Here is a 20,781-nt window from a genome sequence, read left to right on the forward strand (position 1 = left end):
GATTTGCTGCTATTCCCCAAAATGTTGGCATTTGCTGCCATGCCACAATGTTGGTCCACTGAAAAAGAATTTCTGTGGAAACAGTCAACAGTAATTCACCAAATGCAAGCACCACCCTTAGCATGTGAGAGTAAATGCAGGTTCTATAGAAATGTACAATGTGCTTAAGATGAAAACGGTTTTGAAAAGAGTAAACAGCACTGCATTTGAGATTTATTTTTCTGCTTACCTAGTAAAATCTAACATTTTTGCTCACATAAGGACAATCATTTGTGAATCACAGGTGATTCCTTCAAATAGCAAAAATGCATACTCCTCTTCAGGCCTCTAAGCAATAATAGTTTACATTACTCTTAACAAAATCATTCTACATAAACAGATAGCTCCTTAAAAATAGTACTCTCTCATTAAATCTAATTTGACAGAAAGAAGTCTAAGGAAAAAAGGAGTGCTTTATAAGTGAAAAAGTACAAATCTTTGGCCTTTCTCTTGACATTTTTATATGTCAAAAAGCAAAAAACCTTCATGTAATTCAATCTAATAATTACTTTTTGCACCATAATTTGTTTTTACACCACAAAAGGAGGCACTTTCAGTATCTGTAAAAGGTGTTTAATCCTAAAACATACTTACCTAGAGAATTATTAATTAAAACAGAATTCAATATACTCTAAAATCTATTAGGAAATTAAAAGTTACCACTTCTAGAAGTCATTTGAAAGTCAATGATGGTACCTGATCAATGACAGAAATGGGGATTGGAACAGATATAAGAATGTATGCGATTCCTACATGGAGAAGAAAAAGAAGATATTCCTTTACGGAATTTAAGAGTGACAGCTGCTCTTTCTTTATTCTACTTTAATCAATGAGTACTCTATTCATTCAAGTTTTCCTTTCTATTTTTCCTTGTAAGTTTCTTACCGTAGCTTGTACAACGATATACAATGAATACCATAAAAAATATACTGGAATCAGTTGATCTTTAGGAATAAGTTCTCAGAAAAAAAAGGAAGGAAAAACGAGCCAAGAACCTCAAATACAGAATTGTGCAGGCCGTGAAACTTGGTCTCTTACAATCAAGTTACTGCTCAAATTTGAGGCAATCTTACTTTTGTCTCCTGGAGCAGCATCGTGGCACATCAGCAGGCAATGATGATGTTGAGAACAGCAGCAAAAACAAACGACTGTATGCTCATGAAGAACCCAAGCCTACAAAACGGATACCTTTCCAATAAGGTTTATACTTAAAAGACCCAAGATTTTAGGATAATAAAGCTCTGTATTTATAATCTTTTATATGTCCTATTGTGGCTATTATGCTTAAGTAAAACAGCCAAAGATTAAAAAAAGAAAGAAAGAAAGAAAAGGTGACAATACCATCAAAAGGTAGCTGTCTACTCTGGCAGCTATACTGCAGAACTTCTTGACTATCTTTTAATCAGCTGGGGAAAAAAAGTCAATAACTGTATGCAAATGAATAAATTGTCCATATCAAAATACAAAAGTACTATCAATAATCACCTCTGATTTTCAGATTTAAATTCAGTGCAATTGACAGATGCATCACTAAAGGAAAATGCAGCTTAACCTACTCAAAACATTTGTGTCTATTCCTGGGAGCACATTTAAAAATTATTGCACAGATTTTTAAATTTTTATTTTTTTTAAACAATAACAGAGGTCAACCACAGGTGTGGACCTCTGGCAATAAAAGCAGGATTTCAAGTGCCAGATACTCAGCATATTAGGTTTCCTACATAGGTCACAGGGTAATAGTTCTAAATATCTATAATGTGATCCAAAACCCTAAAAACAGCTGGCACAAAACCATCATGAATGACTGCCTCTCTGGATGTAAATTTTAAAAAATATTATTACAGTATCATAGTCCCCACTAACAACAACTGGGGTACATGTAACAATGTATTGTGAAATTAAGTGTATTTATTCTCTTTACCAATAGCAAATGCTATCCTACCTTAGTAAAACCAAGACTTGCTTCAATCAATGCTGTTTTGTAAAAACAGCAAAACAACAAATGCTGAAAATCAAAGCTGCATTACTTGGGTTAAATCGGTTTCTATTTCAACTTAAAATACAGGTTAAAATTTTAGTAGTAAAGGCCTCAAAATAATTAGTGACAGAAATAGTGTTATAAATTTGCTAAGCTTAGTAATAAGCAACTCCTTAATTAAAATCTTTGATATAAATTTGACAATTATTCTCTTCAAAATGGACACTTGTGGATACTTACATTAATCATGACAAACCTGTTAGTCATACATATAAACACAGCCCCATGCTATCTATCATTTGCACATTCTGTGTATTTTAGCTTTTAGTTGCATGAACACAAGAAGAGGTTTGCTCTGATACCTCATCTTTCAGAAAATACTTGATATTATAAACAGAATAAAAGACATGATATAGTAGTGATTACTAAGAAAAAAAAAATAGCAGCTTAAATCTATCCGTATTTGAAAAAAATGTAGTCACAAGTACCACAAACGCAGAATCAGAGCAGCAGGGAGCTTAGTGCAATTATACCTTTTTTTTTTAAATTCTGAATCACTGCTATTTAAAAACACCTTGAAGCAAGTCTTTTGTTTTAAAGATTGTTTTTAAACTAAGGTAGCAAACATTTTGCCATGTAATGGCAGTGTTATATGCCGTTATCTTGCTTTGTATAAAGAAAAACAACATGAGAGATTTTTAATACTGGAGTTTGGTTACATTACATATTTAAGCTTCTACATAGAATGATGGGACACTTTGAGAAGCTAATCCTTATCCAGAAACATTTTAATCTCTTAAAAAACAAAGCAAAACAAACAAACAAACACAACAACAACAACAAAAAACCCCAAACCTACTTTGCTCCTTTTCACAATAGTGCACATTTTAACCATAATTTAGTTATGGCTACAAAACATCAGAAGATTTTTTTTATGCATCTTCTCTATGGTATTAAAAAAAAATTGTGCCCTTCTAGTCTTTAATTGGCAGAAATATGTCCCAAAAAAGAAACTATTGCATTTAAGCCACATCACCAAAAAAGAACAAAAAACAAAAACAAAAACAAAAACAAAACAAAAAAACAAAAACAAAACAACAACAAAAAAAAAACAGAGCATAATATCCTTTTACTGATGTGTCTTACAGATTGACATGACCAAAAGTCATCTATTTTCATTCAATTTCCAATTCCCCCTTCCACAACATGCACCAATTGAATATATGCTCTGGGAGCCATAAAATGTACCAAACATCTATCTCTTCAAAAGAATGCATTAAAATATTTTTAAGAATTTTCTGTTTAAAAGGTGAAAAAAATATAAACAAGAAACTGATTCACTCCCTTACTTCATGCATCCATAAACTAAACCAAAAACAAAGTTTAAAAGCAAGAACGAACTACTGCTGCAAGTTTTTGTTAAGTCCATTTTCTCTGTACATACAAACTGCTCAACTACTGAAGGGAAAAAAGAATATAATCCATGGTGTCTTCTGATTCAAAGGGGAGAAACAAGGCTGTCATTAGTATCCAAAAACTGGTACACATATGGGCTGCTTTTATAACGCATATTTCTCTCTCTCTTGTTTTTCATATCCAAAACTTCTAAATGCTATTTTAGGGGCACAGCAGATTAGATTCCAGCACTTGGTGAACAGAATTCACAAGCTGTGACAAAATTCTGTCATCTTCAGGGTGCAATTTTGTTTATATACACTGTATGTATATATTTCTTTTAGATTTGGCTGTAGTGGACTGGCCATGGTTCAAGTGGGACTATAGCAGTACATGGGTCAGGGACAGTCATTTTGGCTATGTACACATTCATAGTCGGTCCATGGCTTCCAACTAGTAGCGCTATTTCCGAAGGTCTAATACACAAACCTGTAAGAAATTAAAATAATCAAAATTGTGTTAAGAATTTCATTGTACATTTTTAGTTTAATGTTTACCTCCTAGTTCATGAAACTGGTAAAGCAACATTAATCATGGGACTGGGCACTTAACGAACAGAAATCAGACAAATCGTCTAAGAGGTGGAGGAACAACTACAGGCTAACACTATAGAGAAAGAACCATGGCTAAAATTTTGAAGATCTACTCTCTGTTAATTAGAAAACAGAAAAAAATATGCTCAAGATAGACCATTTCCTATCTTTTGGGCCTAAGTGAAAGAGATCTCAGATTATATTAAGCTATACCTTCAGAAAACAGCTAATGGCTAATATCCTCTTCATTTTCCCTTTGCCTTCACAGCTTTGGAAGCCAAAACTAGTATTTCTATTAAGAGCTGGCCAACGTCATCCTGAAAGTCTTTCAGTATCACACGTTCCTCAGTGCAGGACTCAACTGCCTCTACCCGCCCCCACCCTGGGCCACCAACACTCTTCCATAAGGAAGACAAGGGAGAAATAGGCATTAAAAATTCAAATCTCTTGGGACGCCTGGGTGGCTCAGTTGGTTGGACGACTGCCTTCGGCTCAGGTCACGATCCCGGGGTCCCAGGATCGAGTCCCACATCGGGCTCCCAGCTCCATGGGGAGTCTGCTTCTCCTCTGACCTTCTCCTTGCTCATGCTGTCTCTCACTGTCTCTCTCTCAAATAAATAAATAAAATCTTTAAAAAAAAAAAAATTCAAATCTCTCTCAGAGCGGTATTCTTCTACACTCAATTTCATCAACAAAGGTTTCCATTAAAAATAACCATCCATTTCTTGGTTATGAAGATACGCTTTTGGCAAACACAGCCTATATTTTATTCATATTATTTGAGTGAAATAAACATAAAAATATACAGCCTCCAGTAAAAAAGATCAGTGCCATAAAATGTATTTTGAAAAGAAGACTTGTAGTCACGACCACAATAAGCCACATTTATTTACTATGCTTACACACCCACCCCCTTGGAAACACTTCATTATACTTACTGAACCATCTGATGCACTGGCTCCAACTTTGTCTCCTGCTGCATTCCAGCAAACTTCAAAAATTCCACCTGTTCCCCTATAGCTGTGAACTAGAGCACCTGTCTAAAAAAATGAAAAAAAATTCTTAAAAATGAGAACATATATTATTATAAATCCAAATTATTGAGGTAAAAATACTATATGGCATTATTTCAAGCAATCAGATAGAATTTAGCTTTGACTCCAAAATAAATTTAAAGTTTTGAAATACTAGAAATGTGATGATCCTTCTATAAAATGATAACACTTGCCTGCTCTCAACAGATCACACACACACACACACACACTCTCTCTCCCCCGCTCTCTCTCTGTTTCTCCGGTATAATAACCATTCTTAGCTATCTTTGGACTCCTTGATACAGTTAACCATGGAGTAAACATTCAATGTATGACTTGTCATAAATAAACTATTGTTGTTGAAGGGTGGTGCATAAGTTTGGCTAACATGCAGAGACACCAAATGAAGTCCGAATTTCTTTGATAAAACATCCTGAAGAGAAAAGACAATTCCAGTGTAAGTCTGTTAAATTACTCTAATATATTTACTGAGAACCCCCTAAGATAGGTGATTTAAAAAAAAAAAAAAGAAGAAGAAGAAACCAAAATTATTCAGCCACACACTGAATAATTAAACTCAGTAAAAAAAAAAAAAAAAAATACATTCTCCTAGGAAACCAGTCATTAAACAGGGCAAAGATCAGAGACTGCTGTGAGAAACTGAAAAACAAAAAATATGCTTCCAGTTTTCTTTCCGGGGGAAGTACGTCTCAGCTTTATGAAAACCTAAAAAGGTAAAACTAGAGGTAGCAGATCTACCTAAAAACAACATGGCAGCAAGTCATGTACCTTGTAAATACCTCCTCAGACAGCCAATCCTAATTTAATTACTTAGCCAGAAGTCTCTTTTCCCATGCTTTCCTCTTCTAGAAACCACAGGTACACTGCTACAGCTGATCACATCAGAAAGGTTCAACTGTTTTCTTCCCCCTACCTAAAGTTTTTTGCAATTTAAAAGATTAATGAAAGTGTGAGTCTAGTAGGTATTGAGTGTATTTCCATGGTTAATTAGGAGAAAGGAGTGGCACCAACAAAATCTAAAATCAATGTATAGGAATTAAAATCTACAGGACAGTAAGCTTTGGTGCTTAAAAAACCCAACTTTCTTTACAAAGCACTTAGCAATTTCTAAGCTCAAAGTAGGCTATAATTGAACTAAAATATCATGGTCAACAAACTAGAGCTATAACATTAACGGAGACCAATGGATTAATACAACTGACCTGTGAAATGCTTGGGTAATATATCATATGGATGACAATCCAAATGAGGAAAGAAAAAACTAGATTTATATTTGACAAAAAGACAGTGAGTGCACTAAAAATTCACTAGATATAAGTTTACTATTTTCAAACTTAAAAGAAAAAAGTAAAATGAATCTTTTTTTAAAAGACTTTATTTATTTATTTGACAGAGAGAGAGAACACAAGGAGGCAGAGAGGCAGGCAGAGAGAGCACGGGAAGCAGGCTCCCTGCTGAGCTTCTTGAGAGCCTGATGTGGGGCTCGATCCCAGGACTCTGAGATCATGACCTGAGCCGAAGGCAGAGGCTTATTAACCCAGTGAGCCACCCAGGAGCCCAATACTTTTTGATATACAATAGTGATATATCTAAACAGTATGGACAGCTGCTCAAATGCCCCCTAAGAGCCTACGTGTATCCTCCATTAGAATCCTATTTATTTCTATACCCAATTTTCATTTAAATTGATTTTTTCACAATGGAGTAAATAAGTGACTGGAAATGTATACAACCGGCAGGTTATCTATAGATTATACTTAGAAAGTCTCTGCTATTCAATCATAACAAAAAGATTAAAGGGAAGTCAAGGGGAAACCTAAACCATTAAAACCAGTTAAGAGAGCTCAGACAGGCAGATGGATTCAGTCTCAATATGCCAAAATTCGTTACGTCCCAAACACAAGCAACAACCAGTAAGTAACATAAATATATTTTTTAAAAGATGTCATTTATGACTAACAATAATACCCATAAGGTACTCCAGAATAAATTAAGAAAAAAGATCTTCATAAAGAAATGATAAGACTTTAATGAAGGGAGAAAAAAGACAATGAGAAGGGATCTATACAGTTATTAGAACTATGCTAACAGGGGCGCCTGGGTGGCTCAGTGGGTTAAGCCTCTGCCTTCGGCTCAGGTCACGATCTCAGGGTCCTGGGATCCAGCCCCGCACCAGGCTCTCTGCTCAGCAGGGAGCCTGCTTCCTCCTCTCTCTCTGCCTGCCTCTCTGCCTACTTGTGATCTCTGTCAAATAAATAAATAAAATCTTTAAAAAGAAAACAAAAACAAAACTATGCTAACAATGCAGGTTTACACAAATGTCTATCAATGCAGTATAAGAGAATCTATAAAAAACCACAATAAGAACATGGTATATGAAAGAAGTGGCATTATGAGACAGCAAAGGGGTAAACAGTGTTTTGATAACTGGCTAGCCATTAGAAATATAAAAATTAGATCTCTACCTCAAATCATACATGTAAAAATCAATACCAAGGGGATTAAAAATATAAATTAAAAAATAAAACAGTGAGAGTATAAAAGTGACAGAATCTTAATACTTTTATTCATAAAAAATATCAGGAAGTATGAAAGAGAAGTTAATAAAAATAGTTACTTGCAGGGGATCAGGAAGAAAATGGCAGCTCTAAGACTTCCCAGTGTATAACTTTTTAGTGTTTAGGGGAGACCATCTGAATGCGTAACTTAATTAAAAATGATATCTTAAAATGATGACTTATGCACAATAGTCTGACCAAATATGATGATCAGCCACACAGAGAGAGAGAGCTCACAGTAACTGCATACGGGTGTACTACGACCACCTAAGAAGTGGTCACTGATGGGGTGAAGGAGTCAAGCTACTGCTATTAAAAAAAACAGTACGTGGAGCATAAACACTAAAAAGGTGAGAAGATGAAATAAAGTAACTGTCTGTTTTCCCCATTTTTAGGAAAGGCTCTCTCTACACAACTGTTCCTACAAAGGTGGTATAGTTTTAAGTCTATTCCTGATAAGTCACTGTTCAGCCATAAAATCTTGTCCTTTAGTACATTTTATGAACTGCTCATTTATAGCTCCTTTAAAGACAAGTTTTTTTAAAAATAAAGAAACTAGGGACGCCTGGGTGGCTCAGTTGGTTAAGCAGCTGCCTTCAGCTCAGGTCATGATCCCAGCGTCCTGGGATCGAGTCCCACATTGGGCTCCTTGCTTGGCAGGGAGCCTGCTTCTCCCTCTGCCTCTGTCTGCCACTCTGTCTGCCTGTGCTCACTCTCGCTTCTCTCTCTATGACAAATAAATAAATAAAATCTTTAAAAAAAAAAAAAATAAAAAAAAAAAATAAAGAAACTACATCATTTATCTAAACACGCATCTTAAACTCTCACATTTCAGGTCAGCAAACTTAAAAAAAAAAAAAAAACAAGAACCTAAATTTATTTCTAAATTCTGGTCTATGTTAGGAAAATATAACTTCAATTGGCTTCAGCCTTTATTTGGCTGTAAATTCAAAAAAAGTACTCACTCAAACACTAAGGACTGAGTGATGTCGTAAGAGGAATGACAAAAGAGAAAAAAGAATTTGTATAGGCAAGTGCTTCTTGTAACTATGAAAGCAGGTGATGATTAAAATAACTGAGACATACCTGTGTGTTCCAGATGTGCACACATTTGTCAAAAGAACCACTGGCCAGGTACCTGCCATCAGGACTAAAAGCCACACTGTACACAGGCTCTTGGTGTTTTGTCAAAGTATGGATGCAAATTCCTCGGTCTACATCCCATAATCTAACAGTAGAATCGAAGGATGCACTGACCAAGGAGGAAACAAAATGACTTTATAAGTAATGGAATATTCCCAAGCCCCACCCCCAATCAATAATATTCAGCCATTTCTAGTAGCCAGCCACAGGTTCCTTATGAGATGCAGATTGGGCTGTTAGGAAGCAAGTGTTCTAGAAGCAAAACTATATAGGAGACAAGGCAGCTTAAGGGTGTCTCCAAGCCTCCAAACTGAAAAAACAAAATGAGCTAATTTCACTGTATTCCTTAGCTCTTTTAATTCTTCTGTATTGACTGATCCATGGTTTTGAACAATGTATTGACTACATTTTTAATTTTATTTTAATGCTTAAGAAACTTTATTATCCTATGCCTCAATTACTTGAGTTTTAATCAATATTTGATACAAGTAAATATTTGATAACTCGATATAAAAATCCATTATGCCCTGAAATAAGAATAAAACTCCCAATTTTAAATGCTCCCGTCCAAGTTTAAATGCTCCCATCCATTTTTTTTGAAGGATACACTCCCATTTCATGGAATCTTTCCTAACTCTGTCATATTTATTAGAAGCTTTTTATGTGGAAGATTCATAAAAGGAGAGTAAAACATAAATATTACCTTGCTAACATAAGGTTGGCATTTGGATTATTTGTCCCTGGCCCTGTTGGACTCCATTTAATAGTATAAATTTCTTTATTATGTGCTTGCAAATCATGGACACAATTGTCTTGTTTCATACTCCATATCTGTGCAAAAAAGAAAAATGTATGCAATTATATTTTCCCATACAAAAGATACATTTAAAATACTATTGTGCCAATCTAAAATATAAACAGTACAACCAGAATGATGATTAGAGATCAAGGGACTATTTGCAAAGAAATTAAAATGTAGAACATGTTTAATATTTATCTCTCTTTTAAAAAATATTTAAGGCATTAGTTTTAACACTGTCCCTCAAATAAAAGATGTAGATTATAAATTCCTCTTAGGATTCAGAGTCAGAAAGTATTTTGTAACAGAGAAGGGCAAATAGATAAGCAACTTGCAAATAATATATTCCTGTAGGACACTAAAGCACAGGCAACAAAACCAAAACCAAAAAGGCAAATGGACTATATAAAATTAAAAAGCTTCTGCACAGCAAAGGGACAATAAAGAGGCAACTTACAGAATGGGAGAAAACATATGCAAACCATGTACCTATAAATAAAGGGTTAATTCTGAAAATGTATGAGGAACTCTTATAATTCAACAGCAAAACCCCTAATAATCCAATTTGAAAACAGGCAAATGACTTGAACAGACCTTTCTTTCAAGAAGATATACAAATGGCCAGTAGGTATATGAAAAGACACTCAATGTCACTAGACATGAGGGAAAGGCAAATCAAAACTACAATGAGGTATCATTTCACATCTATTAGGATGGCCATTATAATATAAAAAAGACAATAAATGCTGAGAAGGACGTGGATAAATTAGAGCACTTATACACTATTGGGGATGCAAAATGATAGCTGCTATGAAAAATAGTATGGAGGATACTCAAAAAAATAAAAACAGAACTACCATATTATCCAGCAATCCCACCTCTGTGTATTTATCCAAAAGAACTGAAATCAGGGTCTTAAAAATATATTTGCACTCCCCGTTCACTGCAGCATTAGTCACAGAAGTTAAGATATGGAAACAACCCAAGTGTCCATCAATGGATGAATGAATAAAGAAAATACGGTATTACATATAATGGAGTATTTATCATTCAGCCTTAAAAAAAGGAATTCCTAACTATGCAACAACATGGATGAATCTTAAGGACAAATAGTGCATGGTTCCGTTTATATGAGGTATCCAGAAGAGTCAAACTCACAGAAGCCAAGGGAAGACTGGCAGCTGCCAGAGGCTGAGGGGAAGAGGATTGGGGGACCAGCTAATCCACGTGTGTAAAATTTCAGCTCTATAGTCTATAATATCATGCCCATAGATAACAATACTGTGCTGTACACTTAAAAAATCAGATAAAAAAGGTGTTTTCTTAGCATAATAAAAGTTTAGAAAATGACTCACACAGAACAAACCATAAAAAATAACAAAGCAATAATTAAAGTTAAAATGATGAGTAGAGAATAATTAGCCTTGCTTGAGCTGAAAACATATATATAGAGAAGTTTAAAATTTGTATTATTACTGAGCAAAAATTAAGAGAAACTGACCCTGGGCATTTGCGGCAAAATCATTCAATAAAGACATGAGGGTAAATCTTGACAAACACAAACACACATCAAAACCCAACTGCCAACAACCAAAAAAAACTCCACAAAAATTAGGTGTGTTTCTCATGTCTGCCTGTAATGTATATAATAAGACATAATGAAACAAACCCATAATGTTTTGGGATCCTATACACTTATAACTCCATGTAAATAAGCCCCCAAAATATGTTTCAAAACTTATTTCATTTGACCTTTCGACAGCATCACCTCCCTTGAAACATTCTTCTCTGAATACTCTCTTTCCATTGGTCATTCCTTCTCAGTTTCCTTTTGGAAGCTCGTTCTTCTTGAGCTGGTAATTGTTGGACGTTTCTTAAGATTTTCTATTTCTAAGGTTCCCTTCTTGTTCTGTCCTCTCTCTCTATACAGCTTCATCTAAGTCCGTGGCTTTGAATGACCACCCACCTACAGAGAAGTCCCAAATGTTTATGCCAAGGGTAGAGTTCTTCTTGGAGCATCAGGCCCACCTAGCACCTCCACCTGCATTGTTCAGTTGTTGCAAGACCTTCCGACTCATGTTCCATGTGCTCAGAACTGCTCCGCTACACAATATCTTATTGACCCATCTTGCTTCTGCTTTAAAATTCTGACCCTTGATTATTGTTAGGACAAAAAGCTAACACTTTCTAGCTCAAACTTAACCTAACTGCAACTCAGTAGACTCTCCAGCCACTGGCCTTCTTTCATTTCCACATATGTGCCATACTCTGTTCCAAAAGGTTTTCATTTTATGACTGTAATGCACGTGCATGCAAAGAAAACTCAGGAACAATAGCAATAAGGAAAGTCTTTTTACTAGCAGTGCTTGCAAGGGAGCCCAGGCTTGAGAAAACTATGTAACTAAGAACACAGTAGGTATTTAAGGAAAAAACCCCACCAGGTTACCAAGGTTTTATTTCTGTTCACAGGAGGAAAAGCAGTTTTCCCTCATGATTCCTCCATCTATAAGGGTCACCACATCTGCAGCCACTGGCATTGCAGAGTCAAGAATAAAATTATTTACAGGAGAGTTACTATGTTGTAGGAAAGGGCTCAAAGCGTCATTAATATTGGAGATTAGCATTAGGTTGTTCTTTATCTCAAAAATGCTGTTTTTTTCTCTAAATATGATGTGCACAGGTGCAAGGTGTTAGTTTTGCTTTTAGTCACACTGACAAGAAAAACATAAATCCATGCTGAGTTGCTGCTGCTGGCATGTCAACGAGGCTCACTCACCAACTAAGCAATTCTCTGCTATAGATCAGCTTCTAGCAAGGATGATATACATTCACACCACAAAATCAAGTTTATACAATTCACAGAATTTCAGCAAAATCCACAAAGGTTATAAAGACCTGTTACTTATTAGTCAAATTTTTACATGTGCAAATAAACTTTAATTGCACCAGTATATGATCTTCTAGAAGACAACTTAAGACAGGTTTCTTAGCACCACAATTCCTATCAGTCTTATTTTTAAATAGAATTTGTGTTTTTTAAACATTTGAAATACTTCACAAAATAAAATATAAAAAACAATGATTAACTATTAAAAAGTATTAAAAAGTAAATCTTGACCCCCAGGGTTTAAGTGTTCAATGAACTCTAAGACAGACATTCTAAACAATCTAAAAACGGCCAGAGCAGCCATTCTTCATGACACTACATGTCTCCCCACTATTCGAATTACCTTCAAAGTCATGTCATCAGAACAGGAGGCCAGAAGATTGCCAGTTGGGTCCCATTTGATAGCATTCACTTCATTCTAAAAATAATAGGAAATATTCACATTTTCATTTTTAGACCTGACTGCTCTTTGGATATTAAACACACACACTTAAAAACCACTCTGGGGATGCCTGGGTGGCTCAGTTGGTTAAGCAGCTGCCTTCGGCTCAGGTCATGATCCCAGCATCCTGGGATCGAGTCCCACGTCGGGCTCCTTGCTTGGCAGGGAGCCTGCTTCTCCCTCTGCCTCTGCCTGCCATTCTGTCTGCCTGTGCTCGCTCTCTCTCCCTCTCTCTGATAAATAAATAAAATCTTTAAAAAAATAAAAATAAAAATAAAAACCACTCTGTAATATTACTTATTCATCATCATCACTTTGGAGGGGGGGAGGCTACTCACCGTGTGTCCCTGGAATGTTTTAATAGGTCTGTCTTGTCCTAATTTACAGACATGAATGCACATATCTGTACTACAAGAAGCAAAGGTATTGTTGCTCTGCCAATCAACATCCAGTGCTGGTGCTGAAAAGGAGAAAGGGCCAGGTTTGTGTTCATTCCACACGTACTGAAACCTAGGAGCTTTAGTTTTGAACCATGCTTGGACGTTAAGTATGCTAATAGGAACTTAAGCATTTTAGTTTATAATTTTTAAGTCAGTAATAGAACTTTTAAAAATGAACATATCTAAATACCGCAAATACTAAATTTCAGTTCAGTTGTCTCTATGTGAGACACAGCCTAACAGAAAGTAACACAGGAGATTAGGGTTCCTAGAGCTTGCTCTGTAAGTTACTAGCACTGCATTCTTGGTATTGCATTTGTAAACCTTTAAAAGTGATGTTATACTTCCTTTTACTTCTAAAATTCTCTTGAGTGTTCAATGGACAAGGGGGCTTGGTTCTGCCACCCCTAATCGTGGTGCCCCAAGCAAGTCATTTAACTTCTCATGCTATTTTTCTCATCTAAAAAAGGGGATAAAACTCTTAAGCTTAATACACAAGGATACTGTGAAGATCAAGTGAGATGATGTGTGTGAAACAGACTTTGTAAATTACAAGTTAGACAAATGTTAGGCTGAATAATTTCCAATCCACCCAACTTGATAATATTGCATATGATCGCAAATACATTTTCTTCTAAGTGATTCTTGTCAAATACCTCTTAAAACCTATGTCATTGAATTTAAAAAGACATTCAAAAGCTGGCTGATTATTAATAGTTATTTTAGCTCTGATATGATTGGAGATTCTTTGTTTTCATTTCCCCCTGCTGCAAGGTGCAAAAGTTTTCTGTAATTAGTAATGCAGATTAACATAATGATAGCAAGTAACAGGGTTAAGCGATAGGAGCACACACAAAAACAAGGGATTTAGGGTAGTGTGGACACTATGGCCCATTACCCAAGATAAGTTTTTACATTTCATTTGGCTGGGGGTGAGGATCAAAAGATGATACATGATCAAAATAAGACCTATGAATGTGAACCTCATATAAAACTCAGATTTTAGTGTCCTTATAATAAAATTTTATTAAAACCTAGACAAGTTCATTTGATTACATATTATCATGGCTGCCTTGCACTACAAGGGCAGACCACACTGGCTCCAACAGAGATTCTACAGCTTATAAAGCCGAAAAATGTTATGTTCTGCCCTTTACAGAACCATTTACCATTCAGAGCAAACACAGACAAGGAGAAAAACAGGAAGTTATAGTGAAGCTCTATATTCCCATTAGAGATACAAAGCATTTAATAAAGTAGGTCAGAACTTGTGTCTATGGGAAAGAGAAAAGAAACACACTTCCTCACTGTTATATATCTATGCATAATAGTAAATGCTATTTTTACTTTGAGCATATTACAAATACGTATTCTGAGCACCATTAGACTAATAAGCCAAGCAAGCAGAGTGAAGAGCAGGTTGTGTTCTACTACCATCTAAGGCAATATGACTTCAGAGGTGTCTGTGCTCTCCCTCCTTTGCAGACCCAGTCTACCTGTGCTGTGTCCGAGTCCCAGTTTCTGAGTGTTTTGGTGCTAAGGGCTGCCATGGTAAACTTCTTCAGAACTGCCTTGTTCTGCTGCCTCCAACAGTCCCCACCCCCACCCCGCCCCCAAACGATGGCTAGTACCCAATGTCTGGTGGTATGTAGTTGGGTTTGGGAGGGAAAAAGGGGAGACTCAAAAATCTAGCATGTGGTTCAAGATGAGAAGAACTTCGAGGTGTACTAAACACTCCAAAGCCCTGCCTGGATCAGGCTGAGTGGGGCCCTCTTCCCCATCCTGATCCCTACAATTCCTCCTTTGTTTCTCCTGAGAGTGCTTCCTTAATAAATCATGTCACTCAAATGCTTGGCTCAAGGTCTGCTTCTGGGAGAATCCAACTTAAGCCAACCAGTAAACAAAAATGCAGGCCAACTTTGATGAACACTATGTATGAACCGTACTGCTGTCTGCACACATCGCATCCTCTCAGATACATGTTCGTGACTGTCCTGTTCATGGTCTGCTTGCCCTCAGGGCCGTTCTTGACCACACTCTGCTCTGCTGTGCTCTACACACAGTGGGTGGACTCTTGCAAATTACATATCCCAGGCTCCTGTGCCTACTGGTTTTCAGATGGATCCATACAGTGGGAGACAATGTCAAGAACCCAAGGTCAAGAGAAATAGAGAAGACAGGCAATTTTGCTCTCCTCTCTCTTTCAAGGCTGGGTGCCTGGCAACGTCTACTCCAAATGCCTGTTCTTGCCAGGCAGTCTTGTTTCTCCAGTTCTAATTCCCACTGGGTAGCTGGATCCTGCCTTCTCTATAGTCTTAGGTTTTCTGCAGTTGTTACACTCTGGGTTACCTCACAGTCCTCTGATTTTCACTCTTCTAACACCTCTGCAACTATTTCCTTGTACTAAATTCCCCTTCTTGGATTAGATTCTGTTTTCGTGACTGGAATCTGACTCAATGACTCAATACTTACTATATTTTCATTCTGACATTAAATACTGTTACATAAGATATCATTTCAAAAATAATTTTAACAAAATGTTTCTTTGATAAATAATTGGTTCTAGTCTTAAGTGGTGGTGGTGGGGGGGAGCCTGAAAAATCTAATAAACTTAGAAAACAAAAGTATAATAAAATGCTACGAAGAATGCCAAGAATCTGTCACAATATATCAGGATGTTAATTTGATGCAGAGCTGTCTGCAAAAATATGATATGGGAGGCTAAGAAAGTGGCACTTAAACAAATACACCATTAGGTTCCGAACCAAACAAAAACTGTATGACCACGTAAAGCTAACTGGGGGAAGTTGGGGAATGCTGCAACATGAGTTGTAGGATTTATGCTTTGTGATACACTTGGCTCATAAAATACAGTGTTTACAAAACTGGTGTAATCTAAGAACACCTACCTCCTTTTTGTTTACTCCTAAAATAAAAGGAGTCTAGGTGATGCAAATTCTTTAGAAAAGGAATACATCTCTATGGGGTGCCTGGTTGGCTCAGAACAAGACTCTTGATCTTGGGGTTCTGCGTTCAAGCCCCATGATGAATGCAAAGATTACTTAATAAACTTAAAAAAAAGAAAGGAAGAAAGAAATGCATCTCACAACAAAATGCATTTTTATGTAAGTGATATGTGAGAGGTGTGTTTGCTATTACTGATCTCATTTTATTTACTTTTTATTTTTATTTATTTATTTTTAAAGATTTTATTTGACAGAGAGAGATCACAAGTAGGCAGAGAGGCAGGCAGAGAGAGGGGAGGAAGCAGGCTCCCTGTGGACCCTGGGATCAGGACCTTAGCTGAAGGCAGAGGCTTTAACCCATAGAGCCACCCAGGCGCCCCACTGATCTCATTTTATACATGATAAAAGAGACTAGGAGAAGTTAATTTGCCTAGGGCTACACAGTCTTTTAAAATCTTGGAGCTAAGATCAAAATTTTTGTGTCCTGCAATTTTTGATATATTTCTGTTACCTCCTCCATCTTTCATAGTTTAAAAGTTAACAAGTGAACCAACCCTATGTAGTAAGGAGAGAAAGACATTTATTACTCATCTGCATTTAAGAAACAGCTTTATTAAAATATATTATAAATATAAAATTCATCCATTTAAAGTGCACAATTCAATGGGCTTGGGCATATTTTATTATAAAATTTTAAATATTGTGGTCATATATAACCTAAAATGTCATTTTATTGAGCGTATGATCAGTTGTATTATGTTCACAAGGTTGTGCAACCATCACTATTTTCCCACTTGTTCATCACCCCAAGCAGAAACTCTGTAGCCATTAAGCAATAATGCCCCGTTTCCCCCTTCCCCCACTCCTGAGAACCTCTAATCTTTACTTTGTCTCTATGAATGTGTCTGTTCTAGATAGTTAATAAGTAAAATCGTACTATTCGTCTCTTTGTGTCTGCTTTATTTCACTTAGCATAATGTGTATAAAGGACATTTGCACAGACATTTCACTTAACATAATGCATATAATGTGTATAAATGTTGCAGCATATGTCAGAATTTCATTCCTCTTCATGGATGATTAATAATCCATTGTACGTGTAGACTACATTTGATTTAGCCATTTTTCTGCTGATGGACATTGGGCTGTTTCCCTCTTTTGGCTACTGTGAATAATGTTCCTATGAACAATAACAAAGAATCTGTTCAAGTCCCTGCTTTCAAGTCTTTTGGATATATACCTCGGTGTAGAATTGCTGGATGATGATATGTTAGTTCTATGTTTAGCTTTTTGAGGAACTATCCTGTTTCCCACAGTGAGTGCACCAGTACAAACCTACTAGCAAAGTATAAGGGGCCTAATTTCTCCAAATTCTCATGAACATTATTATTTCTTCTAGGCATACTAATGGGTATGAAATGGCCACTTATTGCAACTCAGCTGTAATCACGATTTATGCTTTATGCAAGAGTGTATATGGGAGACAATGTAGCACAATAATTAAAATACGGTAATTTAAAAAGCATGATAGACTTCCATTTCTGGTCAAGATGGAGTAATAGGAACCAAATTTACCTCCTGCCCAAAACAACCAGAAAACTTACAAAATATATGAGAAACAATTTAAGACAGTAGACACCAGGCAATAAAAGACAGAGGTTCCTGAGAAAATGGGAACCAACCATCAGTGTGCCCCTTTTAACTACCCAAGCTTACTACCTGGGGGGAAAAAAGTCCAGGTTTTGGCATAGGGAAGAGGAATCTCTCTAGGCAGAGATCAATGAATTTCCTGAAGAGACAAAGCTGAGAATCTACAGAGACCTAGGCAGCTGGAATTATTAGGACACATTACTGGAAAAGAGAGTGTTACACAACAGAGATGTCACTTAGTAGTAATCAGAAGTAAACTTATAGCACTAAATATCCATATCACAGAAAAGCAGAAAGGTCTACATCAGTGACCTCAACTTCCACATCAAGCAAATAGAAAAAAAAGAGCAAATTAGATTGACACTGAAAGCATGATACATAAAAGAACAAATAAATAATTTACAGAACTCATCAACAGTAATATAACTCCTGATCTTTGAGGGAAACTGTTGCTTTTTCTTTTCTTTGAAACAGAGTTGACACAGAGGGATGCTGTTAAAACAATGCAAAGGTGAGCCAGAGACCGTAAGACAGCATTTGTAAATACCTGATAAACTTGTATCCAGAATACAAGAACAACTCCCAACACTCAATAGAAGAAAACAATAAATTAAAGATCCAAAGATCTGATCAGATACTTCACCAAGTAAGATCTATATACTATAAATAGCACATGACAGGATGCTCAACATCACTGGTCATTAGGAAATGCAAATTAAACCACAATGGGATACCAATACCCACTTATTAGAGTGGCTCCAATTAATGACACTGACCGCTTATCAAGTGCTGGCAAGGATATGGAGGGACTAGAATATCCATTGCTGGTGAAAATGTAGGCTTTGGAAAAACAGTTCAGCAGTTTATTAACGTTAAACATATATTTTCCATACAATGTAGGTATTGTATTCTTAGACATTTGCAGAGGACAAATGAAAGCACAAGTCTACACAAAGACTTGTACATGAACATCGACAGCAGTTTTATTTATAATAGCCCCCCCAAACTGGAAACCCAAATTTGCTTCAACAGGTGAATGGATAAACAAACTGGTGTATCCACACGACAAAATACTATTTATCAATTAAAGCGAATGCAAAACAATTTTTCAGAGTGAAAGCAGCCAGACCAAAAAAAGGATGATTCCATTCACAGGATGTAAACTAATTCCTGGCATGGAAAGACCATGGGTAGTTGTCTAGGGAAGAAGGGGAGAGATCACGAAGGGGCAGGAGGAAACTTCTGAAGCTAACAGGTGCATTCATCATCTGAAGTGTGGTGAGAGTTTCCATGGTATGTACACGTCAAAATATATCAACTTGTACAATTTAAGTATGTATAGCCCATTTTATGATAATTAGACTTCAATAAAGCTGTTTAAAAAAAACAAAAAGCATGGCAAGAAAGAATATCCTGGGTAAAAAGCTTATTTACTTATAAAATGACTTCAATACCACTGACCTAATCAAGTTGCAGTCAGGACTAAATGGGATCCTGTATACAAAGAGCACCATCTCTAACACAAGGGTTGTTTACGTTTTATAGTTGCTAGTAACAGTACCAAATGCTTAATTTATTTCAAATTTGCATTACTCCTAGCAGTTAGGAGAAATTTTTGGATAGAAGAGCCAGTGGCCTAAGAGGACTAGAAACAAAGGTGGAAGTAAAACAGGTAAACAAAAACTGATGTGTAAACACCTATTATTGTGATAGGCTTTAATGAAGCTGAACTATTTAACATGATGGTTGCACACTTATGTTACCCAACACTGAATAGTGGTCACTTCGTACCTTACTTGGCTTGTTTAGTCACACTATACAGAAAAAAGACAAAAAGCCAGAATGTCAGAAGCTGTTTCAGTTTTAAAAGTAATGCTGTGCCACTGGCTATGTGCGAAAAGGATGTTACCAATAATGTGAAAATAACCAATTAAATTTCATCAGCCTTGTTATAAAAAACTCTTTCCAACTATAACAAAATCTTTAAAGCAGCAGTGAACTCAGGCAGTCCTACTGCTCTAACTTATCTGACTCCTGAGTGGCACAGGGGTTCAGGCCCTTCCACATGCAGCCAAAATTCCGCAGTGAATTGTTTATTCCCCCAAAACTTAACTACTAATAGCTTATTGTTGACTGGAAGCCTTACCATGAACAGAAACAGTCAATTAACATATATTTTGTATGTTATATGAATTTTATACTGTACTCATATAATAAAGCTATAGAAAATAATTAAAAAGAAAATAAATTTACAGTATTACAGTTGTATTTATTGGAAAAAATTAAGCCACATATGTAAGTGGACCTGCACAGTTCTAACCTGTGTTGTTCAAGGGTCAACTGTAGTTATTAGGCATCTCGTTCTAGTTTAATAATGATCATCAGGAAAACTCCCTGAGAATAGCATGAAGAGAGAGCAGGTACTAAAATCCAGCTGTCCTACTCATCAGGTTGTATATCCTGGCACATGCATGGCTCTATACCAAGGAGCACACTATTGGGAGGTGGGCTGAATTTTTGTATTTAAGTATCAAATTATCTTTTAAAAGAGAAACCCATTTAAGGCACCAAAGTTCCAACAATGCTGGGCAAGTCTAATTTTTAATTTCAGGTACATAGGAGGACTGACTTAGAAACATGAGTCCAAAATGAGAACCACCACCACCTAAATTCGTATGAGTTTATAAAGTTTATATAGTATTTCCATATATACATTATTTAGTTTTATCCTCATAATAGGCATAATTATAACAAATAGGCATAATTATTATCCTTCATTTATAAATAGAGAAAATGAGGCTTAGAGAGGTTAAATGACTTGCTCCGTCTAAAAGGT

At 36.1% G+C, this 20,781-nt stretch overlaps 1 protein-coding gene across 7 annotated transcripts in view; it reads right to left on the reverse strand.

Moving 5' to 3' along the window:
• Positions 1 to 566: 566 nt before the first annotated feature.
• The window catches only part of TBL1XR1 (TBL1X/Y related 1), a 169,968-nt gene continuing 149,753 nt past the window's right edge, over positions 567 to 20,781 (reverse strand). For all 7 annotated transcript variants that reach the window (XM_047730862.1, XM_047730830.1, XM_047730837.1 and 4 more), the window contains 6 exons: positions 13,228 to 13,349; positions 12,791 to 12,865; positions 9,465 to 9,592; positions 8,705 to 8,870; positions 4,944 to 5,045; positions 567 to 3,901 (listed from right to left, as the gene is read on the reverse strand). In XM_047730862.1, the coding sequence (XP_047586818.1) occupies positions 3,875 to 3,901; positions 4,944 to 5,045; positions 8,705 to 8,870; positions 9,465 to 9,592; positions 12,791 to 12,865; positions 13,228 to 13,349 (620 nt within the window). In that variant the 3' untranslated portion in view covers positions 567 to 3,874. The remainder of the gene's footprint in view (positions 3,902 to 4,943; positions 5,046 to 8,704; positions 8,871 to 9,464; positions 9,593 to 12,790; positions 12,866 to 13,227; positions 13,350 to 20,781) is intronic.

The sequence above is a fragment of the Lutra lutra genome, chromosome 1 (genome assembly GCF_902655055.1).
Source record: "Lutra lutra chromosome 1, mLutLut1.2, whole genome shotgun sequence".
Classification (NCBI taxonomy): Eukaryota; Metazoa; Chordata; class Mammalia; order Carnivora; family Mustelidae; genus Lutra; species Lutra lutra.